Genomic DNA, 20,774 nt, shown 5'->3' with positions numbered 1-20,774 from the left:
ATAACTAATGTGAGATCCCAATTTTTCCTTTTTTTCATTTTAGATTTGGGGATATTCCCTGCCCAAAAAATTCCTGGAAAATTGACTAGTATTAAGTGTGAGTAAAAGGTGTCCACTTTTTTTTAAGTTTTGATTTTAGTTTTGTCTTGGATAGTATTTGGCAAGATTTAGCCTAGAAATTATGTAGTATTTATTACATAAGAATCAAAATTGCTTTGTTACTGGGCTGGTTTCAAAGTTTAGAACTCATTTCTATGTATCAAAATCGGGTTTTTTTTTTGTTTTTGATTTTTTTTTTTTAATTCTTAAATGGTAAATATGCCATTGTGAAATGAAATCTCAACTCCAAAAGTTTACCCTTTTACTAACTGGAGTAAATGTATACTTACAAAGTCTTTAGCTGTAGCCATTAGTAGTAAAGAATTTGGACCTAGGCTGCGTAAGCAAGCCTTTCCAGGGCCACTATTTAATGGCAAACCAGTGATACTGGTGTTGATACAAAATAAGAAATAAATTTTCCCTTAGATAAAGGTTTCTGTGTTTTGACAGTGCCAGTTTAGAATGGCTATAATGCTGCTCTGCCTTCTACAGCTTGCTGCACCACTCTGTAGTTACTCTATTACCATACGTTTCTATCTTTTTTGGTTAAACACTCCCTGATGACGATGATGGATATATATACATACATCCATATTATACATAATGATATATGTGTAAGGATTTACCTTCGTCTTTATTTTGTGGGCTGGGCAAAATTTAGTGTAACAATAACTTCATGATACTTTGGTATAAGAGTAAGTTCTTTATTTTTATAATGAACCCAAATCTAAAGTCTTTTATAGTGCATTTTAAAAGGGGAAACTTATCCAAATGTTATATTTCTATACATTTTTGTGTATATGTGTGTGTGTGTATAAGCCAGTTAGTATATATCTGTATGTATATTATATACATAAAACACTATATTTTTACATACAAGTATGCTTTTATTATACAGATAATAAAGATGGGGGAAGGTTTCTGTTTTTTTCTTAATAGGTGAAGAAATCTTGAAGACCAGAAATTGGATCTTACTGAAAAACTGATGTTTTTTTGTTTTTTTTTTAAATTATATTGTTCAGCTATGGAAGATGGATTTTTTTTTTCATGATCCTTTAACTCTCAAGTTCATCTTTAAATGAACTCTTTTTTTTGTTTTGTTTTGTTTTGTTTTGTTTTGTTTTGTTTTTGAGGAGATAACTAACCCTAGCTGTCTCCAGTCTGACAAAGGTTATTTGAATGGACTTAATCTCCCAGTAGTTGGGAGATGTTTTAAAAACACATGCTGTGTTTGAATTGTGGCTGAGAGGTTTTCTTGGCAATGTGAGGAGGAAATTTTTTTCTGCCTCATTATTATTAATTCATGGATTGAGTGTTGGTTCGACCTACAGGCGTAATAGATTGGAACTCAGTGAAGACACAGACGTTCCTGTTCAGAGCAACCAGCTAATGTAAGTGGGGAAGCAGGCATTTTTCGCATGAAAGGAGTGAACATTCTTGTCATTTAAGGCATACTTTTCATGGATCAGTAAGAAATTAAAAGGCCATTGTTCAGACATTTTTGCTTGTACATAATTGTTTACAAATTTTTAGTTTTGGGATGGAAACATATTTTTTTCTTTCTTTCTTTTCTTTTTTTCTTTTCTGGAGACGGAGTTTTACTCTTGTCCCCTAGGCTGGAGTGCAATGGTGCGATCTTGGCTCACTGCAACCTCCTCCTCCCAGGTTCAAGCAGTTCTCCTGCCTCAGCCTCCTGGGTAGCTGGGATTACAGATGTGCACCACTACACCGGATGATTTTTGTATTATTAGTGGAGATGAAGTTTCACCATCTTGGCCAGGCTGGTCTGGAATTCCTGACCTCAGGTGATCCACCAGCCTCAGCCTCCCAAAGTGCTGGGATTACAGGCATGAGCCACCGCCCCTGGCCCATAGTTTTTCTTTCTTTGTTTTGATAATATATGTACATTGTAAAAAAGGTAAAAACAGCATAGCCAAAGTGAAATCTTCCTGTAATTCCATCTCCTTGGAGAAAAGCACTGGGTTATTTTGTTTCGTTTTGAAACAGGGTCTTGTGCTCTGTCACTGAGGCTGGAGTGCAGTGGCATGATCATAGCTCACTGCAACGTCAAACCCCTGGGCTTAAGAGATCCTATTGCCGAAGCCTCCTGAGTAGCTGGAACTACAGGTGTGCCCCACTGTACCTGGCTACTTTTTTAAACCTTTTGTAGAGATGGAGTTGCTCTGTGTTGCCCAGGCTGTTCTCAAACTCCTGGGTTCAAGCAGTCTTCCTGCCTTGGCCAACCAGTGTTGGGATTACAGGTGTGAGCCACCATGCCTGGCCTCCCATTCCTTTTTAAATAACAATTCTAGATGATTTTATAATCAAGTTCCAGTAATAAACTCTCATTGGGATTTTGACTTGAATTACATTCGATGTGTGCATTATTTTGGGGAGAAGTAATTTCTTTAATCCTCTATTTATTCATTATCCAGGTCTTCTGTGCCTTAGTAGTTTCATAGTTTTTTGGTTTTGTTTTTAATTTAATGTGGGTCTTGCATACTTCTTCATTTTCTTCCTGTATATGGTTTTTTTTTTTTTTTTTTTTTTTTTTTTGAGACAGAGTCTCGCTCTGTCGCCCAGGCTGGAGTGCAGTGGCGTGATCTCGATTCACTGCAAACTCCGCCTCCCGGGTTCACGCCATTCTCCTGCCTCAGCCTTCCGAGTAGCTGGGACTACAGGCACCCGCCACCTCGCCCGGCTAATTTTTTTGTATTTTTAGTAGAGACGGGGTTTCACCGTGTTAGACAGGATGGTCTCCATCTCCTGACCTCGTGATCCGCCCGCCTCGGCCTCCCAAAGTGCTGGGATTACAAGCATGAGCCACCACGCCCGGCCCTTCCTGTATATCTTTTTATTGTGAATGGTCTCTTCCTGTATATCTTTTTACTGTGAGTGGTACTCTGCCATCATCTGAATGATTATTGCTGGTATGAAGGAAATTTACTGCTTCTTGTAGATCTTAACATTTTTATTATTTTCAATTTGTTTTAGTTGATAGATTTTCTAGTTTGCAAGCATGTAATCTGCAGGTTCTGGATTTTTTCTTTTTTGCCTCATCTTTTTTTTTTTTTTTTTGATATGGAGTATTGCTCTCGTTGCCTAGGCTGGAGTGCAATGGTGCTGTCTTGGCTCATTGCAACCTCTGCCTCCCGGGTTCAAGTGATTCTTCTGTCTCAGCCTCCCAAGTAGCTGAGATTACAGGCGCATGCCACCATGCCCGGCTAATTTTTGTATTTTTAGTAGAGATGGGGTTTCATCATATTGGCCAGGCTGGTCTCAAACTCCTGACCTCAGGTGATCTGCCCAACTCGGCCTCCTAAAGTGCTGGGATTACAGGCATGAGCTATTGTGCCCGGCCTGTCTCATCTTTTTAATATATGTTTGTAATTTATGCCTTTTTTTCCTTTTGAAAAAATTGAGTAAATAAATGTCCTATTCATCAAATATCAAGAAATATTCATTATTGATTTCAAGATGTAGTATTAAGGAAACCACAGAATCGAAATACCCACTTCTGATACAGTAGTGATTTTTTTTTTTTTTTTTTGAGACGGAGTCTCGCTCTGTTGCCCAGGCTGTGGGGCGATCTTGGCTCACTGGACCTCCGCCTCCTGGGTTCAAGCAATTCTCCTGCTTCAGCCTCCCGAGAGTAGGACTACAGGCGCCCGCCACCACACCCGGCTAATTTTTTGTATTTTTAGTAGAGATGGGGTTTCACCATGTTGGCCAGGCTGGTCTCGAACTTCTGACCTTGTGATCTGCCTGCCTCAGCCTTTCAAAGTGCTGGGATTACAGGTGTGAGCCACCGCGCCCTGCCAGAATCAAGTTTTAGTACAAAGAAAGCATTTCCCAAGCAATGAGTCTCAAAGGAAAAAAATAGAAGAGCAATGTAATTAAACTTTCCTTCAAAGAAAGGACAGAAACGTATCTGTTACGGTAAATTTGGAAAGATCAGTATTTCATAGTCCCATAATATGTTTTACATGATGTACTTAAATGCAAATGTATGAAAGCAGGGATCTGTGGCAATCCAAATTCATCCACCAGAACTCCATCCTTGTTTTTTGTGACAGTGGGAAGACCTTCTGGAATTGCAGGTGCAGATGCTGCCTCATCTAAATAGAACTCTTGGTCAGCCACAAGCTCGTCACCCAGTGTATCCAACTCTGCTTCTAGGTCGTCTTCATCTAATTCAGGGCCGCCATAACTGCGACTCAGTGCTTCTTGGATTTCATTTGCATCTTCCATCATGTCCACTAGCTGGTCTTGTAAATTCTCAATCTGGTCAGTTTTCACTTGCTTGTCTACCTTCATTTCCTTTGCTCCCAGTTTCGTAGCATCAACCGTGGTCTTGGTATCCTTCAATGACTGGATGGTGTAATTAACTTGTTTCATGTTGAATGACTCTTGGGTGCGATTGTCCTGCTGCTGCTCATACATCCGCTTTTGTTTTAAAACTCACAAGGCTTTCTGCGTAATCATCTCCTTTGTAGGACCCCCTCTCATCTTGATCTGGTCCTTATACTTCACTAGCTCAGCATCCAATCTAGAAATCTTGTCAGTGGATTCTGCCCTGCTGTCCACCATGCCAATGCAGTCATTCAGGCTGGGCAGCGGAGCCTTAATTTCACTTTCCTGAAGAATCAGTTTATCTTGAGTGGCTGTAAAGGAACCCATACACCTTTTTTTCTTTTTCCTTTTTTTTTTTTTTTGAGACGGAGTCTCGCTCTGTCACTAGGCTGGAGTGCAGTGGCATAATCTTGGCTCACTGCAGCCTCCGCCTTCCGGGTTCAAGCGATTCTCCTGCCTCAGCCTGCTGAGTAGCTGGGATTATAGGCATCTGCCATCATGCCCGGCTAATTTTTGTATTTTTTAATAGAGATTAGGTTTCACCATGTTGGCCAGGCTGGTCTCGAACTCCTGGACTCAAGTGATCAGCCCACCTAGGCCTCCCAAAGTGCTGGGATTATAGGCATGAGCCACCGTGCCCGGCCTAACACCTTTTTTTCTTAATGCATGTACTAGAACATCTGGAACAGTGTTGAAAGATGGTGAAGACTGTTGAATGGGTGTCCTTTTTTCGTTTATCTTGAGTTAGTTTACCTCTAGTGTTTTACCATATTGCATATGCTGATGATTTCTGGTGATTATGTGCATTTATGCTAGGAAGTACCTTACAGTTTACCAAGTTTTTGTTGAGTGGATATTGCTCCTCAGGTTCCTTTTTTTTTTTTTTTTTTTTTGCTATTTTACTTGATAAAGACTACTTCAAGTACTTTTCTTCACTTTTTAACCATTTTTTCTTTTTTGAAGTCTTTCAAAAATTACTACAGGATTTTGTTTTTTGTTTTTTACCCCTTTTACTCTAGTAAATATAATGAGTTTCCTAATGTTAACCCATTCCTAGTCCCAGAATAAACCTTTTTGATTATGTAGTGTTATTTTATTTATTTTATTTCAATTTTTATTTAGAGATGGGGTCTCATTGTGTTGCCCAGGCTGGTCTCAAACTCCTAGCCTCAAGTCAGTAATCCTCCCAAAGCTCCGGGATTACAGGCATGAGCTACCATTCCTGACCATGTTACTATTTTAATATACAGCTGGTTCAATTTGCTAATGCTTTATTTAGGATTTTTTATCTGTGTCATAAATCAGATGTCCAAAGCAGCTGTTTTAAACATTTTTAAAATTTGTATTTATTTATTTAGAGACAGTGTCTTGCTCTTTTGCCCAGGTTGGAATACAGTGATGTGATCATAGCTCAGTGCAACCTCAAACTCCTGGGCTCAAGGCTTCCTCCAGCGTCAGCCCCCTGAGTAGCTGGGATTACAAATGTGACTCACTATGCCTGGCTATTGGTAAAAATATTATGACTGTTTTCTGGGTTTGTAATATATGTGGCACAAAGTTTTGTTTTGTCTTACTGGTTTTTTTTTTGTTGGTTTTTTAGAGATAGAGTCTCGCTCTGCCTCCCAGGCTGGAGTGCAGTGATGTGATCATAGCTCACTGCAGTCTCAAACTCCTGGGCTCAAGTGATCCTTCCAGCTCAGCCTCCCAAGTAGCTAGGACCACAGATGTATGGACCATGCCCAGCTAAATTTTTTTTTCTTTTGGGAGAGAGACATGGTCTCACTATGTTGCCCAGGCTTATTTATTTATTTTTTGAGAGAGGGTCTTGCTCTGTTGCGCAGACCAGAGTGCAGTGGGGCAGTCACGGCTCACTGCAGCCTCGACCTCTTGGGCTCAAGCAATCCTTCTGCCTCAGCGTCCCAAGTAGCTGGGAGTAAAGACATGTGCCACCATACCTGGCTAATTTTGTAATTTATTGTAGAAACTAGGTCTCATTATGTTGCCCAGGCTGGTCTTGAACTCCTGGGTTCAAGCAGTCCTCCTGTCTCGGCCTCTCAAAGTGCTGGCATTACAGATGTGAGCCACCATGCCTGGCCTGTTTTGTTTTTTTTCTACTTTTATTGAGTACTTTTTTGTAAATTCTTTTTCTTAAGTTAGAATACTTGAGTATTTTTCAAAAGTATAAGTACATAGGTGATATACTTTTTGAGAATTTTTGTATCTAAAAACTTCTAAGTTCTGAGCTATCTGTGAAATGTAGTTTGAAATTCTAAACTTGAAGGTCATAATCTCCTTTACATTCTGGATGAATAGCATTTTGTCTTTTGGCATTTAGAGAGTCAGATGAGAAGTCTAATAATGTCAAGTCTGATTTTCTTTCCTTTGTTGTCAATCTGATTTTTCCTGAAAGTTTGTATGATTTTGTCTTTACCATTGGAATTCAAAAATTTTACCATGTCTGTGTATAGCAGAGATGTCTTTAAAGAAAAGTTCTGCCTGGCATTTGATGATACCCTTTAATGTAAAGACTCAAGTCCATCAAATTTAAGGAAATGTTCTTATATTGTTTCTTTCATAATCTCTACAAATTCCATTCCTTTTTAGGATTTCTATTTATAGAAATTGAGTTTTCTGGAATTATTTTCATTTCATATACAATTTCCCTCTTAGTGACATATGTTGGCATTTTTGCTTTGGATTCGTGGAGATGTCGTGTCAGTAATCTCTTGTAATTCAGTTATTATGTTTTTCATCAGTGTTTATTCTGTTCTTTCCTCTACTGAAATCTATTTTTGAAGGTAGGGGCTGGAAATTTGAGTCTTCATCTTCGTCGTCGTCATCGCCATCTTCTTCTTTTTTTTCTTCATTATTATCATTATTTTATTTATTTATTTTTTTGAGAAGGCGTTTTTCCGTTGTTGCCCAGGATGGAGTGCAGTGGCACAATCTTGGCTCACTGCAACCTCCACCTCCCGGGTTCAGGTGATTCTCCTGCCTCAGCCTCCCAAGTAGCTGGGATTACAGGCATTCGCCACCACGCCCAGCTAATTTTGTATTTTTAGTAGAGATGGGATTTCACCATGTTGGTCAAGCTGGTCTCGAACTCCTGACCTCAGGTGATCAACCTGCCTCGGCCTCCCAAAGTGCTAGGATTACAGGCATGAGCCACCACACCCAGCCTGAGTTTTCTTATTTTTGAAGCTTTGTTTTCTTCTCACTGTTTTTTTTGTTTTGTTTTGTTTTGTTTTTGAGATGGAGTCTTGCTTTGTCTCCCACGCTGGAGTGCAATGGCATGATCTCGGCTCACTGCAACCTCCGCCTCCAGGGTTCAAGCGATTCTTCTGCCTCAGCCTCCCGAGTAACTGGGACAACAGGCGCACACTACCGTGCCCGGCTAATTTTTTATATTTTTAGTAGAGGCGGTGTTTCACCATATTGGCCAGGCTGGTCTCGAACTCCTGACCTCGTGATCCGCCCATCTCCGAAATCCCAGGTTGCTAGGATTACAGGCCTGAGCCACCGCACCCAGCCCCACTCTTTTTTCATAGTGGTATGTTCATTTGTAGCAATGCTATATCCTTTAAAACTTGCTGAGAGCATGAAGATTTTAAAATAATATGTCCTTTTTCCTACATTAACTTCTAGAGAGTGGGTTGAGAAAGGTCCCATTATTTTTCTTGGCTTCATATTTTCAAACGGTTATTTTCTGTTGAAAAGTAACCAGGTTAACCGGGTGCGGTGGCTCACGGCTGTAATCCTAGCACTTTGTGAGGCTGAGATGGGCAGATCACTTGAGGTCAGGAGTTCGAGACCAATCTGGCCAACATGGTGAAACCCCGTCTCTACTAAAAATACAAAAATTAGCCAGGCATGGTGGCAGGCGCCTGTAATTCCAGCTACTCGGGAGGGTGAGGCAGGAGAATTGCTTGAACCCAGGAGGTGGAGGTTGCAGTAAGTCAAGATCACGCAACTGCACTCCAGGTTGGGCAACAGAGCGAGACTCTCTCAAAAATAACAAAACTAAACAAAAGTAACTGGGTTTTTCTTGGCAACCTAGATACTTTTTTTTTCCTTTTAAACTTAAGAAATTTATGGATGTGCATCTTTGTTTTGTGTTTTTGCATGGGATAGTATTGATTATAAAGTCATTGGAGCATCATTTAAAAGCTGGAGTGGTGTTTTTTTTGTTTTTGTTTTTTGTTTTTTTTTTAAGAGATGAGGTCTGTCTGTTGCCCAGGCTGTTCTTGAACTCCTGGTCTCAAGTGATCCTCTTGCCTTGGTCTCTCAAAGTGTTAGGATTATAGGCATGAGCCACTGCACCTGGCCTTGCCGTTTTCTTGAATGGCAATTATATTTGTTTTTATCCTAGTGAAAGTTACAGAAGCTTAGTGTATAAAGATGATATATAAAGAAAGTTTTCTTTTTTTCTTTATCTCTTATTTCCTTTTTCTTGTTTTACATTGTAGCTGTTAGGTTTTTTTTTTTTTGAGACAGAGTCTCACTCTGTCGCCCAGGCTAGAGTGCAGTGGCGCGATCTCAGCTCACTGCAACCTGCACCTCTGGGGTTCACGCCATTCTCCTGCCTCAGCCTCCAGAGTAGCTGGGACCACAGGCACCCGCCACCACGCCCAGCTAATTTTTTGTATTTTTAGTAGAGATGGGGTTTCACAGTGTCAGCCAGGATGGTCTCAATCTCCTGACCTCGTGATCCACCTGCCTTGGACTCCCAAAATGCTGGGAATACAGGCGTGAGCCACCGTGCCCGGCCAGCTCTTAGATCTGACGAAGGAGTTTTTTCTGTTGAAACATTAGTAAGGGAGTGTTATCTACTCAGGATTCCATTTCTCCACACTCTGCCCAACTTTGAGGGCTCTTTGCAGAAGATGATTTGAAAATTAGTTGTGGGCCAGACGCTCACGCCTGTAATCCCAGCACTTTGAGAGGTTGAGGCGGGCAGATGACCTGAGGTCAGGAGTTTCACACCAGCCTGGCCACTATGGTGAAACTCCATCTCTACTAAAAATACAAAAAAAAAAAAAATTAGGGTGTGGTGGTAGGCGCCTGTAATCCTAGTTACTTGGGAGGCTGAGGCAAGAGAATTGCTTGAAACCAGAAGGTGGAGGTTGCAATGAGCCGAGATTGCGCCACTGCACTCCAGCAGCCTGGGTAGAAGAGTGAAACTCTGTCACAAAAAAAAAAAAAAAAAAAAAAGCCAAGTGTGGTGGTGGGCACCTGTAATTCCAGCTACTTGGGAGGCTGAGGCAGGCGACTCGCTTGAACCCAGGAGGTGGAGGTTGCAGTCAGCTGAGGTCGTGCCATTGCACTTCAGCCTGGGCAACAAGAGCAAAACTCGAAACTCCGTCTCCAGATAAATAAATAAATAAAATTAGTTGCCAAAAAATTGTAAATTCTGCTGTGTCTTTGCATTTCATAGCTACCATTTCATTGTTTCAATTACTTTGTTGCTGGTCTTTCTAAAACCGGTAACAGTTTCAAATATGTTCTTTGGAATGTTGATTTCGTGAGTGAAATTGACCTCTAAGCCTTTTATTCCCCTTAAAAACTTTTTTTTTTTGGAGGCAGAATCTTGCTCTGTTGCCTAGTCTGGAGTGCAGTGGCAAGATCGTGGCTCACTGCAACCTCTGCCCCCTGGATTCAAGCGATTCTTGTACATTAGCCTCCCGAGTAGCTGAGATTACAGTTGCGGGCTACCACGCCTGGCTAATTTTTTGTATTTTCAGTAGAGATGGGGTTTCGCCATGTTGGCCAGGCTGGTCTTGAACTCCTGACCTCAAATGACTTTTTTTATTATTAAACTTTTTCCTTTGTTGCATATATGTCTGAAAAATATTCAGATAGCTTTGTCTTTTTCTTTTTTTTTTTTTTAGACAGGTCTCACTTTCACCCAGGCTGGAGTGCAGTAGTGTGATCTTGGTTCACTGCAACCTCCACCTCCTGTGTTCAAGTGATTCTCACACCTCAGCCTCCTGAGTAGCTGGGACTATAGATGTGTGCCACCATGCTTGGCTAATTTTTATATTTTTTGATAGAGACGAGGTTTCACCATGTTGGCCAGGCTGGTCTTGAACTACTGACCTCAAGTGATCCACCCACCTCGGCCTCCCAAAGTGCTGGGATTACACGTATGAGTCACCACACTGGGCCTTAACTTTCATTTTAAATTCAGGGGTACATGTGCAGGATGTGCAGGTTTGTTTCACAGGTAAATGTGTGTCGTGGGGGTTTGTTGTACAGATTATTTCATCACCCAGGTATTAAGCCTAGTATCTATTAGTTGTTTTTCCTGATCCTGTCCCTCCTTCCACCTTCTACCTTCTGATAGGCTCCAGTGTTTGTTGTTCCCCTCTATGTGTCCAAGTGTTCTCAGCATTTAGCTCCCACTTATAAGTGAGAACATGCTGTATTTGGTTTCCTGTTTCTGCATTAGTTTGCTAAGGATAATAGCCTCTGGCTCCATTCATGTCCCTGCAAAGGACATGATTTTGTTCCTTTTTATTGGATGCATACTATTCCATGTTTTGTATTTTTTTCAGACTTCTGTCTTGTTGCTTCCCGTCCTCACCAGCATTTAGTGCTTTCAGTATTTTGGATTTTAGCCATTCTAAATTTTTTGTTTTTGTTTTTTTTTTTTTTTGAGACGGAGTCTCACTCTGTTGCCCAGGCTGGAGTATAGTGGCATGATCTCGGCTCACTGCAGCCTCTGCCTCCTAGGTTCAAACGATTCTCCTGTTTTTGCCTCCTGAGTAGCTGGGATTACAGGTGTGTGCTACCACGGCCAGCTAATTTTTGTATTTTTAGTAGAGATGGGGTCTCACCATGTTTGCCAAGCTCGTCTTGAACTCCTGACCTCAGATGACCCACCTGCCTCGGCCTCCCAAAGTGCTGGGATTACAAGTGTGAGCCACTGTGCCCGAATGGATTTTAGCCATTAGAAAAGGAATTTGCAATCCCTAATGATGCATGATGTTGGGCAAGATTTCAAATGCTTATTTTCCATCTGTATACCTTCTTTGGTGAGGTACCTGTTCAGATCTTTTGCCTTTTTGAATTGGGGAGTTGTTTTCTTATTTTTGAGTTTCAAGAGTTATATATTTTGTATATCAGACCTTATCAGTTATGTTTTGCAAATATTTTCTCCCAGCCTGTGGCTTTTTCATTCTTTCTTAAGCTTCTTTTTTTTTTTTTTTTTTTTTCTTTCTTAAGCTTCTTAACAGAGCTTTCACAGAGCAGACCTTTTTAATTTTAATGAACTCCAATTTAATGTTTTTTTGTTTTTTGTTTTTTGTTTTTTTTCGGATGGAGTTTTGCTCTTGTTGCCTAGGCTGGAGTGTAGTGGCGTGATCTCAGCTCACTGCAACCTCCGCCTCCCGGGTTCAAGCAATTCTCTTGCCTCAGCCTCCTCAGTAGCTGGGATCACAGGCATTCACCACCATGCCTGGCTAAATTTTAATGGTTTTTATTGAAAACCAATTTATTGGTTTTCTTTTGTATTTAAGTTGTTATCCATGTTATTTTTTGTGAAAAGTATAAAGTCTGTGTCTAAAATTATTTTTTTATATGTGGATATCCATTTGTTCCAGTAACATATGTTGAAAAGACTATCCTTTTCCCCTTTGTCAAAGGTCATTTGACTATGCTTGTTATCTGTATTAGTTCCTAGGACTTCCATAACAAAGTATCACAAACTGGGTAGCTACAGAAGTTTGTTGTCTCACAATTCTGAAGGTGAGATGTCTAAAATGTTTTCAGCAGGGCCATTCTCCCTCTGAAGCCTGTAGAGGAATGATCCTTACCCATTCTGGCTTCTGGTGTTTGTTGGCAATCCTTGGCATTCCTTGGTTTGTAGATGCATCACTCCAGCCACATGGTCATCTTCTCCTTGTGTGTCTTCTCATCACGTTCCCTCTGTACATGTCTGTCTCTTTCATTTTAAGCTGGCAACGTTTTTTGCTAAGATGGTTGCCTGAATCTAGTCACACACCTAATCTCCAACAAACTGTTGCCCACCCATAGCCTTTTCTCTACAGAGCATACATTCTTGTTTTTTTTTTGCAATATGGATAGAGTGAGAATTTTCTAAATTTTCAAGTTCAGATTCTTTATTCCTTTTTGCTTCATAGTTCTTGCCCCAATATATCTCTCTCCTTGCATTTCACTGTAAGCAGCAGGAAAAGCCCAGGCTGTTCCTTCCACACTTTGCTTAGAAATCTCCTCAGCTAAAACCCAAGTTCATTGCTTCCAGGTTCTGCCTTCTGCCCAACACAACCCAATTCTAAGTTCTCTGCCACTTTTTAACAGGAATAACCTTTCCGGCCAGGCGCTGGCTCACACCTGTAATCCCAGCACTTTGGGAGGCCGAGGTGGGAGGATCACCTGAGGTCAGAAGTTCAAGACCAGCCTGGCCAACATGGCGAAACCCTGTCTCTACTAAAAATACAAAAATTAGCCATAGGTGGTGGTGCAAGCCTGTAATTCCAGCTACTTGGGAGACTGAGGCGGGAGAATTGCTTGAACCTGGGAGGCAGAGGTTGCAGTGAGCCAAGATGGCACCATTGCATTCCAGCCTGGGTGACAGAGCAAGACTCCATCTCAAAGAAAAAAAAAAGAATAACCTTTCCTCCAGTTTCCAATAACACGATCCTCATTTCTGACTGAAACCTCACCATAAGTACCTTAAGTACCTTTAACGTTCATATGCTTTAGCAGCAGTTTCTTCTAGGCCTTTTCTATCAAGTACCTCAAAAGTCTTCCAGCCTCCACCTATGACCCAATAACAAAGCTGCTTACATATTTTTAGATTTTTCTGTTTTTGGTTTTTTACAGCAGCATTCACTTTCTGGTATGAAACTCTAATGGCTGTATATTGTCACATTACATGAATATACCGTAATTTTTTAAAATCATTTGTTTATTTTTGAGATAGAGTCTCACTCTTTTGTCCAGGATGGAGTGCAGTGCGTGATCTCGGCTCACTGCAACCTCCACCTCCCAGGTTCAAGAAGTTTCCCTACCTTAGGCTCCTGAGTAGCTGGGACTACAGGTGTGTGCCACCACACCTGGGTAATTTTTGTATTTTTAGTAGAGATGGGGTTTCGCCATGTTGTCCAGGCTGTTCTCAAACTCCTGACCTCAAGTGATCCACCAGCTTCCACCTCCCAAAGTGCTGGGATTACAGGCATGAGCCACCGTGCCTGGCCATATATCATAATTTTTAAAAATAGTCTCCAATTTTTGAACAGTTAGGTTTCTAGATGTTATTTCATTATTTTCTTCCTTTTCTTTTTTTTTTTTTGAGACAGTGTCTCGCTCTGTTGCCCAAGCTGGAGTGCAGTGGCGCAATGTCAGCTCACTGCAACCTCTGCCTCCTGGGTTCAAGTGATTCTTGTGCCTCAGCTCCCCCGTGTAGCTGGGATCACAGGTGTGTGCCACCACACCCAGCTTTTTTTTTTTTTTTTTTTAAGAGATGGGGTTTTGCCATGTTGTCCAGGCTGGTCTCGAACTCCTGGACTCAAGTGATCTGCCCACCTTGGCCTCCCAGAGTGCTGGGATTATAGGTATGAGCCACTGCACCCGGCCTATTTCATTATTAAAACAAGATTGTGATAACATTTATTGTGCATTGTTACCTTTAATACTTTTACATATTATAATACATTCTAGAAATGGAATTGTTTGTCGAAGGGTATGTAAACTTTAAACATTTGGGTACATGTTTAGTACCCATGTTCAGTGTCAGACTCTTAATCCAGGTTGTTAACATCAAGGTGACTTTTCATCATGGCATACCATTCTTGCATTAGGAATTATTAGTGGGAGATATGACTGAATTTGATTTAATTGATTTCAAGTTGTAGATCACTATTTCTGAAACCTGATCTTCTGGTATGTACGTTTGTGGAAACCCTTTCCATATTCTCGTATGTGCTCTTGTTATATGCTTTTGTAGAAGCTTGCTTGGACGTTTTAGTGTGGAGATCAGGGTATGCCATGGACTAGGGGAGAAAATATTTGTTGTTTTGTGGAATCACTATTATGGAAAGCCCCAAAGACTACTTTTGCGTCTTGTTTATAATTGGTGTACAGCTCTAGTTGTCTTCATTAACGTAAGCTAGATCGATAGACCTTTTCAGAAGTAATTGTTTTCATCAGTTATTCTAGCTAAACAGGGTTTTCTCACCTAGTTATGATTATATACTTTTGGAATAAAAATGCTTGTGAAAATATTTGAACTTTTTCATTTAGATGAAACATTCTACTTTATCATATTTTGTTAGCAAGTATTTTGTGTTAGTAACCCAAGTCCCATTAATAATCTAAAATGTATGTAGTCTTTTGAGACTTTCAAATTAGTAGGCAAAAATACATATATACATACATATATACATATATGTATAATGTAAATCAGGCTGGGCGGGATGGCTCACACCTATAATCCCAGCATTTTGGGAGGCCAAGGGAGGAGGATTGCTTGAGGCAGGAGTTCAAGACCAGACTGAACAACATAGCAAGGTCCTGTCTTTACAAAAAATTTTTTTAAAAAATTAGCTGGGCATAGTGGTATGTGCCTGTAGTCCTGGATACTTGGGGGAGGCTGAGGTGGGAGAATCCCTTGAGCCCAGGAGTTCAGTGTTGCTGTGAGCTGTGATCACATCATTGCACTCCAGCCTGGGCAACAGAGTGAGACACTGTCTCTAAAAAGAGTTAAAAATAAAATGTAGATCTTTAGTTAACAATGCTTATTTACAATGCTGTAACTGTGTAACAAGCATCACAGAGAATATAAAAGAAGGGCATGGCCTTTCTAGTCAAAATTTTACATTGTAGATGGGAATGTACAGTATTCGCAATCAGTGTGTTTACAAGGCTCTGTATAAGCAAGGTTGTATTAATAAAATTTGATTCTAACAATACGATCTCATTAGCCATGGTGGTTTGAAGGAGGAAGAATTTACCTGAAATATTTTAATTCATTGTCTCCTCATTTTAGGATTACAGTTTAAAGACAATTTCTGTGATCAAGTTGTCATTTGGAAGATTAAACCCATTTCACGAGGACTTGGAGCCTGGTCCTTGCTTTGAGGAAGCAGTGGCTTGTTTCAAGAAGCCACTTCTGATCTAAGAATCTACCCAGCATGCCTAATCAAGGAGAAGACTGCTATTTTTTTTTCTATTCCACATGTACCAAAGTAAGAATTGACATCTTTAAATCAGTTCTTTCTACAATTTGCTTAATTGAATTGGATAAGATTTTCCCAACATTTTAAGTTGTTTTTATTATATATATATTTTTTGCCCAACTTTATTATTGGCTGTCAGTTTTTTAAAGGATAATGTATTTAGAGTAATTCAGTGTTTTTTTCTTTTCATTTTATATATAACTAATTTTCCCATCTTGTACAAAAGTGAAAAGGCACGTGGTATGTAGTCATCATTCAGTGTTCAAAATTAATCTGTTCAGGGTGCCTTTGGAAATGGGGCCACTTTGACCTATGCCTTACTCACTTTGATTTTATATACTTTATATTAAATGAGTGAGTGAATAGTTAGTGAATTGTGTTGTACTTCCAGAAACTGTCATGGGTTGAATTTGACTTCTTTCTTCTCCCAGATTTCCTGCTGAGTACTAAGAATATAGAGTCATCATACTAAATATGCTTTTGCAGTTTTTTGGCTTAATCTTTGTCAAAACTTCTGTTTTTCTCCTTGATTCTTTTGCAGCTCTATTTATGTATACCTACTGCTTTCTGTGATTTTATGACTAATTCTATAAACGTATATGTTAAAAAAATTTGTTCTTCAGTTATCTTGATTTTTTTTTTTATTTTTTAGTTTTTGAGACGGAGTCTAGTTCTGTCACCCAGGCTGGAGTGCAGTGGTATGGTCTCGGCTCACTGCAACCTCTGCCTCCCAGGTTCAAGCCATTCTCCTGCCTCAGCCTCCCAAGTAGCTGGGATTTCTGGCGCCTGCCACCACACCCAGCTAACTGTATTTTTAGTAGAGACGGGGTTTCACTGTGTTGGCCAGGCTTGTCTTGAACTCCTGACCTTGTGATCTGCCCTCCTCGGCCTCCCAAAGTGCTGGGATTACAGGCGTGAGCCCCCACGCCCGGTGATATTATGTTTTAAATGATGAGTTTTGAGCAAAGCTGTGATAATTTTATCTTACCTATAGCAGTTTGCACAACAGTAGCGTTTTATTTCAGATATTACCGTTGCATAAAGTATGCAGTGGAGCACAGTTATATTGTATATATGTTAATTATATTTAAATTCTATTTACTTTCTGATTTTCCATCAAAAGCTAGAGTTACACAAGGCGAGATGTCAGTTTTGAAGATGAACTGTAAAATACATTTTTAAAGAGGACCTAACACTCCTACTTGTCTTTTTCAACTCTTTTTTTCAGCTTGTGTCACTCATGCCAGATCAAATGAAGGGTACTGTCAAGAAATAGGTTATAGGAAATAATTTGTTGCTCTCGGTTTGTTGCTGTCATTCCATGTCCATTGTTTTTTACCTTACCAGTCCTTTCTTACTCATTTGTGCTTGTCTAAATTCCAGGAGCTCTTGTTATGGATATTTTACCTAGGATGTATTTCAATGCTACAAATAGAGTGTTCTCTATTTGTTTACAGGGCGACAGCTGCGCATTCCGTCACTGTGAAGCTGCACTAGGAAATGAAACTGTTTGCACATTATGGCAAGAAGGGCGCTGTTTTCGACAGGTGTGCAGGTTTCGGCACATGGAGATTGATGTAAGTTTTTTATTTCCGTTATCATAATAAGTAGTCTGGAGACCTGGTGGGCCAATAAAAAATATAGGGACAAAAGTGACTTTTAAAAAATATATTAAGGCTGAGTGCAGTGGCTCATGCCTGTAGTTCCAGCACTTTGGGAGGCTGAGGCGGGTAGATCATGAGGTCAGGAGATTGAGACCATCCTAGCCAACGTGGTGAAACCCCATCTCTACTAAAAATACAAAAAATTAGCTCAGTGTGGTGGCATGTGCCTGTAATTCCAGCTACTCGGGAGGCTGAGGCAGGAAAATCGCTCGAACCAGGGAGTTGGAGGTTGCAGTGAGCTGAGATCGTACCACTGCACTCCAGCCTGGTGACAGAGCAACACTCCGTCTCAAAAATATATATATACACACACACACACACACACACACACGTGTATATATACATATGTATATGTGTGTATATACACACACGTGTATATATGTATGTGTATATATATACACAACTTTCCTCTATGCAATTTTTTTTTCATTCTTTTTTTTTTGAAACGGAGTCTCACTCTGTCGCCCACGCAGTGGCGCAATCTCTACTTACTGCAACCTCCACCTCCCAGGTTCAAGCGATTCTCCTGCCTCAGCCTCCTGAGTAGCTGGGATTACAGGTGCCTGCCACCATGGCCGGCTAATTTTTGTATTTTTAGTAGAGACGGGGTTTTACCACGTAGGCCAGGCTGGGCTCGAACTCCTGACTTCAGGTGATTTACCCACTTTGGCCTCCGAAAGTGCTGGGATTACATGCGTGAGCCACCGTGCCCAGCTGACTCCAATTTTTTTTTTTTTTGAGACAGAGTTTTGCTCTTGTTGCCCAGGCTGGAGTGCAACCTCCACCTCCCTAGTTCAAGCGGTTCTCCTGCCTCAGCCTCCCGAGTAGCTAGAATTACAGGCATGCACTACCATGCCTGGCTAATTCTGTATTTTTAGTAGAGATGGGGTTTTGCCATGCTGGTCAGGCTGGTCTCGAACTCCTGATCTCTGGTGATCCACTTGCCTCGGCCTCCCAAAGTGCTGGGATTACAGGCATGAGCCACTGCGCCCAGCCGACTCCAGCAATTTTTTAAAAAAGATTAACATTGATATATTACCGTCATTTGATCCTTTGATCTCACTCAAATTTTGCCAGTTTTATTTTAATATCTTTTATTTTAGAAAGAGCAAGTCCAGGCTGGGCGCAGTGGCTCACGCCTGTAATCCCAGCACTTTACTAGGCCGAGGCGGGTGAATCATGAGATCAGGAGTTCGAGACCAGCCTGACCAACATGGTGAAAGCCCATCTCTACTAAAAATATAAAAATTGGTTGGGTGTGGTGGCACGCGTCTGTAATCCCAGCTATTCAGGAGGCTGAAGCAGGAGAATCGCTTGAACCTGGGAGGCGGAGGTTGCACTGAGCTGAGGTTGCGCCACTCCATTCTGGCCTGGGTGACAGGGCGAGACTCCATCTCAAGAAAAAAAAAAAAAACAAGTCCAAATTCAAGTGTTGCACATAGTTGTCGCAACTCGTTTTGTCTCCTTCTGTTGAGAGCAGTTGCTCAGTCCTGCCTTGCGTTTCATTGCCCTTAACACTTATGGTAGCTATAGGGAAATTGTTTTTAAGAATGTTCTTCAATTTGGGTTTGTTTGTATTCCCCCTCATTACTAAATTAAGATTATATAGCTTTAGCAGGAATATCACAAATTATATGTGTGTGTGTGTGTGTGTGTGTGTGTGTGTGTGCGCGCGCGTATATATATATATATTTTTTTTTTTGAGTTGAGACAGAGTCTCGCGCTGTTACCCAGGCTGGAGTGCAGTGGTGGGATCTCAGCTCACTGCGACCTCTGCCTCCTGAGTTCATGTGATTCTTGTGCTTCAACCTCTCGAGTAGCTGGGACAACGGGCATGCCTCACCACACCCGTCTAATTTTTTGTGTTTTTTAGTAGACACGAGGTTTCGCGATGTTGGCCAGGCTGGTCTCGAATTGTTGGCCTCAAGTTATTCACCTGCCTCAGCCTCCCAGAGTGCTGAGATTACAGGTGTGAGCCATGCCCAGCGAATGGTATTTTTGTTGCATATCATCCCGTGGCACACAGTTTTAATTTTCTCATTACTGGTGATGTTAACTTTGATCACTCAATTAAGATGGTATCTGCCAGATTGCTTCATTATAAAGGCTTTCTTTTTGTAATTAATAAATATTTTGTGGAGAGGTACTTTTAGACCCTTTACCCCATTTCTCATCAGACTTCAACTTTTTCCCCGTTATTGATGTGAATTAATGCAAACTTGTGGTGATACGTTTGGCTCTGTATCCTCACCTGAATCTCACCTCTATTGTAATCCCCATGTGTTAAGGGAGGGACCTGATGGGAGGTGATTGGATCATGGGGGCGGTTTCCCCCACGCTATTCTCATGATAGTGAGTGCGTTCTCGTGAGATCTGATGGTTTAAAAGTGTGGGACTCCCTTTGCTCGCGCTCTCTTGCTGCCATGTAAGACTTGTTTGTGTCTTGTGTCCTGTTCACCTCCTGCCATAATTATAAGTTTCCTGAAGCCTCCCCAGCCATGCAGAACTGTGAGTTAGTTAAACCTTTTTTTTAAATAAATTTCCCAGTCTCAGATAGTTCTTTATAGCAATGTGAAAATGGACTAATACATGTGGTTTTCTATTTTAATCAGTGTGTCGTACTCTGTTACTATCATTACTTTTATGCTCAGATTGATCCAGATTTGGCCAGTAGGAGCCTTTCAAACTGATTTTTGTGTTCTTTTGATGTTTCCGTCATTCTTTGAGCATCTCTGCTTTTTGGCCTGACAAGATTTTCCAGGCTCATCCTGTACTTTTCCTACTTCAGCCCTGTATTCGGCCATTTATCCAAGGTGCCCTGGTTTCTTTTAGTGAAGAATGGTATATAGAAGTTAAGATTTGGGCTGCTCCTAGAGTGTCATCACTTTCAGGTCCTCTCAGTGGACAGAGCTGAGGAATATATAAATGTATACACTTAACAGACATTTACATCATTATGGTTTTTGGTTTTTTTTTTTTTTTTTGAGACGGAGTCTTGCTCTGTCACCCAGGCTGGAGTGCAGTGGCGCGATCTCCGCTCACTGCAAGCTCCGCCTCATGGGTTCACACCATTCTCCTGTTTCAGTCTCCCGAGTAGCTGGGATTACAGGTGCCCGCCACCACGCCCGGCTAATTTTTTGTACTTTTAGTAGAGATGGGGTTTCACCGTGTTAGCCAGGATGGTCTCGATCTGCTGACCTCGTGATCTGCCCGCCTTGGCCTCCCAAAGTCCTGGGATTACAGGTGTGAGCCACCGTGCCTGGCCCTATGTATTTAATAATAGATACATAGTATTACAAATTGTGAGTTCATATAGATGCTTCCAGTTCATCAGTGCCACAGGACTTAGTCTAGGCTTCTCCTTTTCCATACCTGTAACTCTTCTCCAGAAGTGAGAAACTTGGTTTTCATTGTTCATAATACTTTTATTTATTTGATCAGTCTCCTAGTATAAAAACCA

General features: G+C 41.0%; 2 protein-coding genes and 1 pseudogene across 18 annotated transcripts in view; 2 read left to right on the top strand and 1 right to left on the bottom strand.

Annotated features, from left to right (window-relative positions):
* ZC3H11A (zinc finger CCCH-type containing 11A) overlaps window positions 1-20,774 on the top strand; it is a 59,270-nt gene that overhangs the window by 5,917 nt on the left and 32,579 nt on the right. For 6 of the 17 annotated variants that reach the window (XM_063597807.1, XM_063597811.1, XM_063597804.1 and 3 more), the window contains 4 exons: window positions 44-97; window positions 1,431-1,490; window positions 15,461-15,659; window positions 17,108-17,227. In XM_063597807.1, coding sequence (XP_063453877.1) covers window positions 15,606-15,659; window positions 17,108-17,227 — 174 coding nt within the window. In that variant the 5' untranslated portion in view covers window positions 44-97; window positions 1,431-1,490; window positions 15,461-15,605. Of the gene's footprint in view, window positions 1-43; window positions 109-300; window positions 1,491-4,250; window positions 4,387-5,836; window positions 5,961-15,460; window positions 15,660-17,107; window positions 17,228-20,774 lie in introns of those variants that run through there. The other 11 variants (XM_063597832.1, XM_063597805.1, XM_063597825.1 and 8 more) reach the window with 6 other exon arrangements.
* On the top strand, window positions 562-660 carry LOC129397362 (uncharacterized). Its single transcript, XM_055109451.1, has one exon. It carries the CDS (start codon window positions 562-564, stop codon window positions 658-660), a length of 99 nt encoding a protein of 32 aa, XP_054965426.1.
* LOC103786855 (charged multivesicular body protein 5-like) lies at window positions 2,015-5,831 on the bottom strand (annotated as a pseudogene).

The sequence above is a fragment of the Pan paniscus genome, chromosome 1, assembly GCF_029289425.2.
Source record: "Pan paniscus chromosome 1, NHGRI_mPanPan1-v2.0_pri, whole genome shotgun sequence".
NCBI classification, from domain to species: domain Eukaryota; kingdom Metazoa; phylum Chordata; class Mammalia; order Primates; family Hominidae; genus Pan; species Pan paniscus.
The sequence above is the reverse complement of the archived record's forward strand: the minus strand, read 5'-3'. Positions and strand labels throughout refer to the sequence as shown.

Excerpts from the sequence above, each read along its gene's own strand:
- LOC129397362 (XM_055109451.1), top strand. The coding sequence starts at position 562 with ATGGCTATAATGCTGCTCTGCCTTCTACAGCTTGCTGCACCACTCTGT.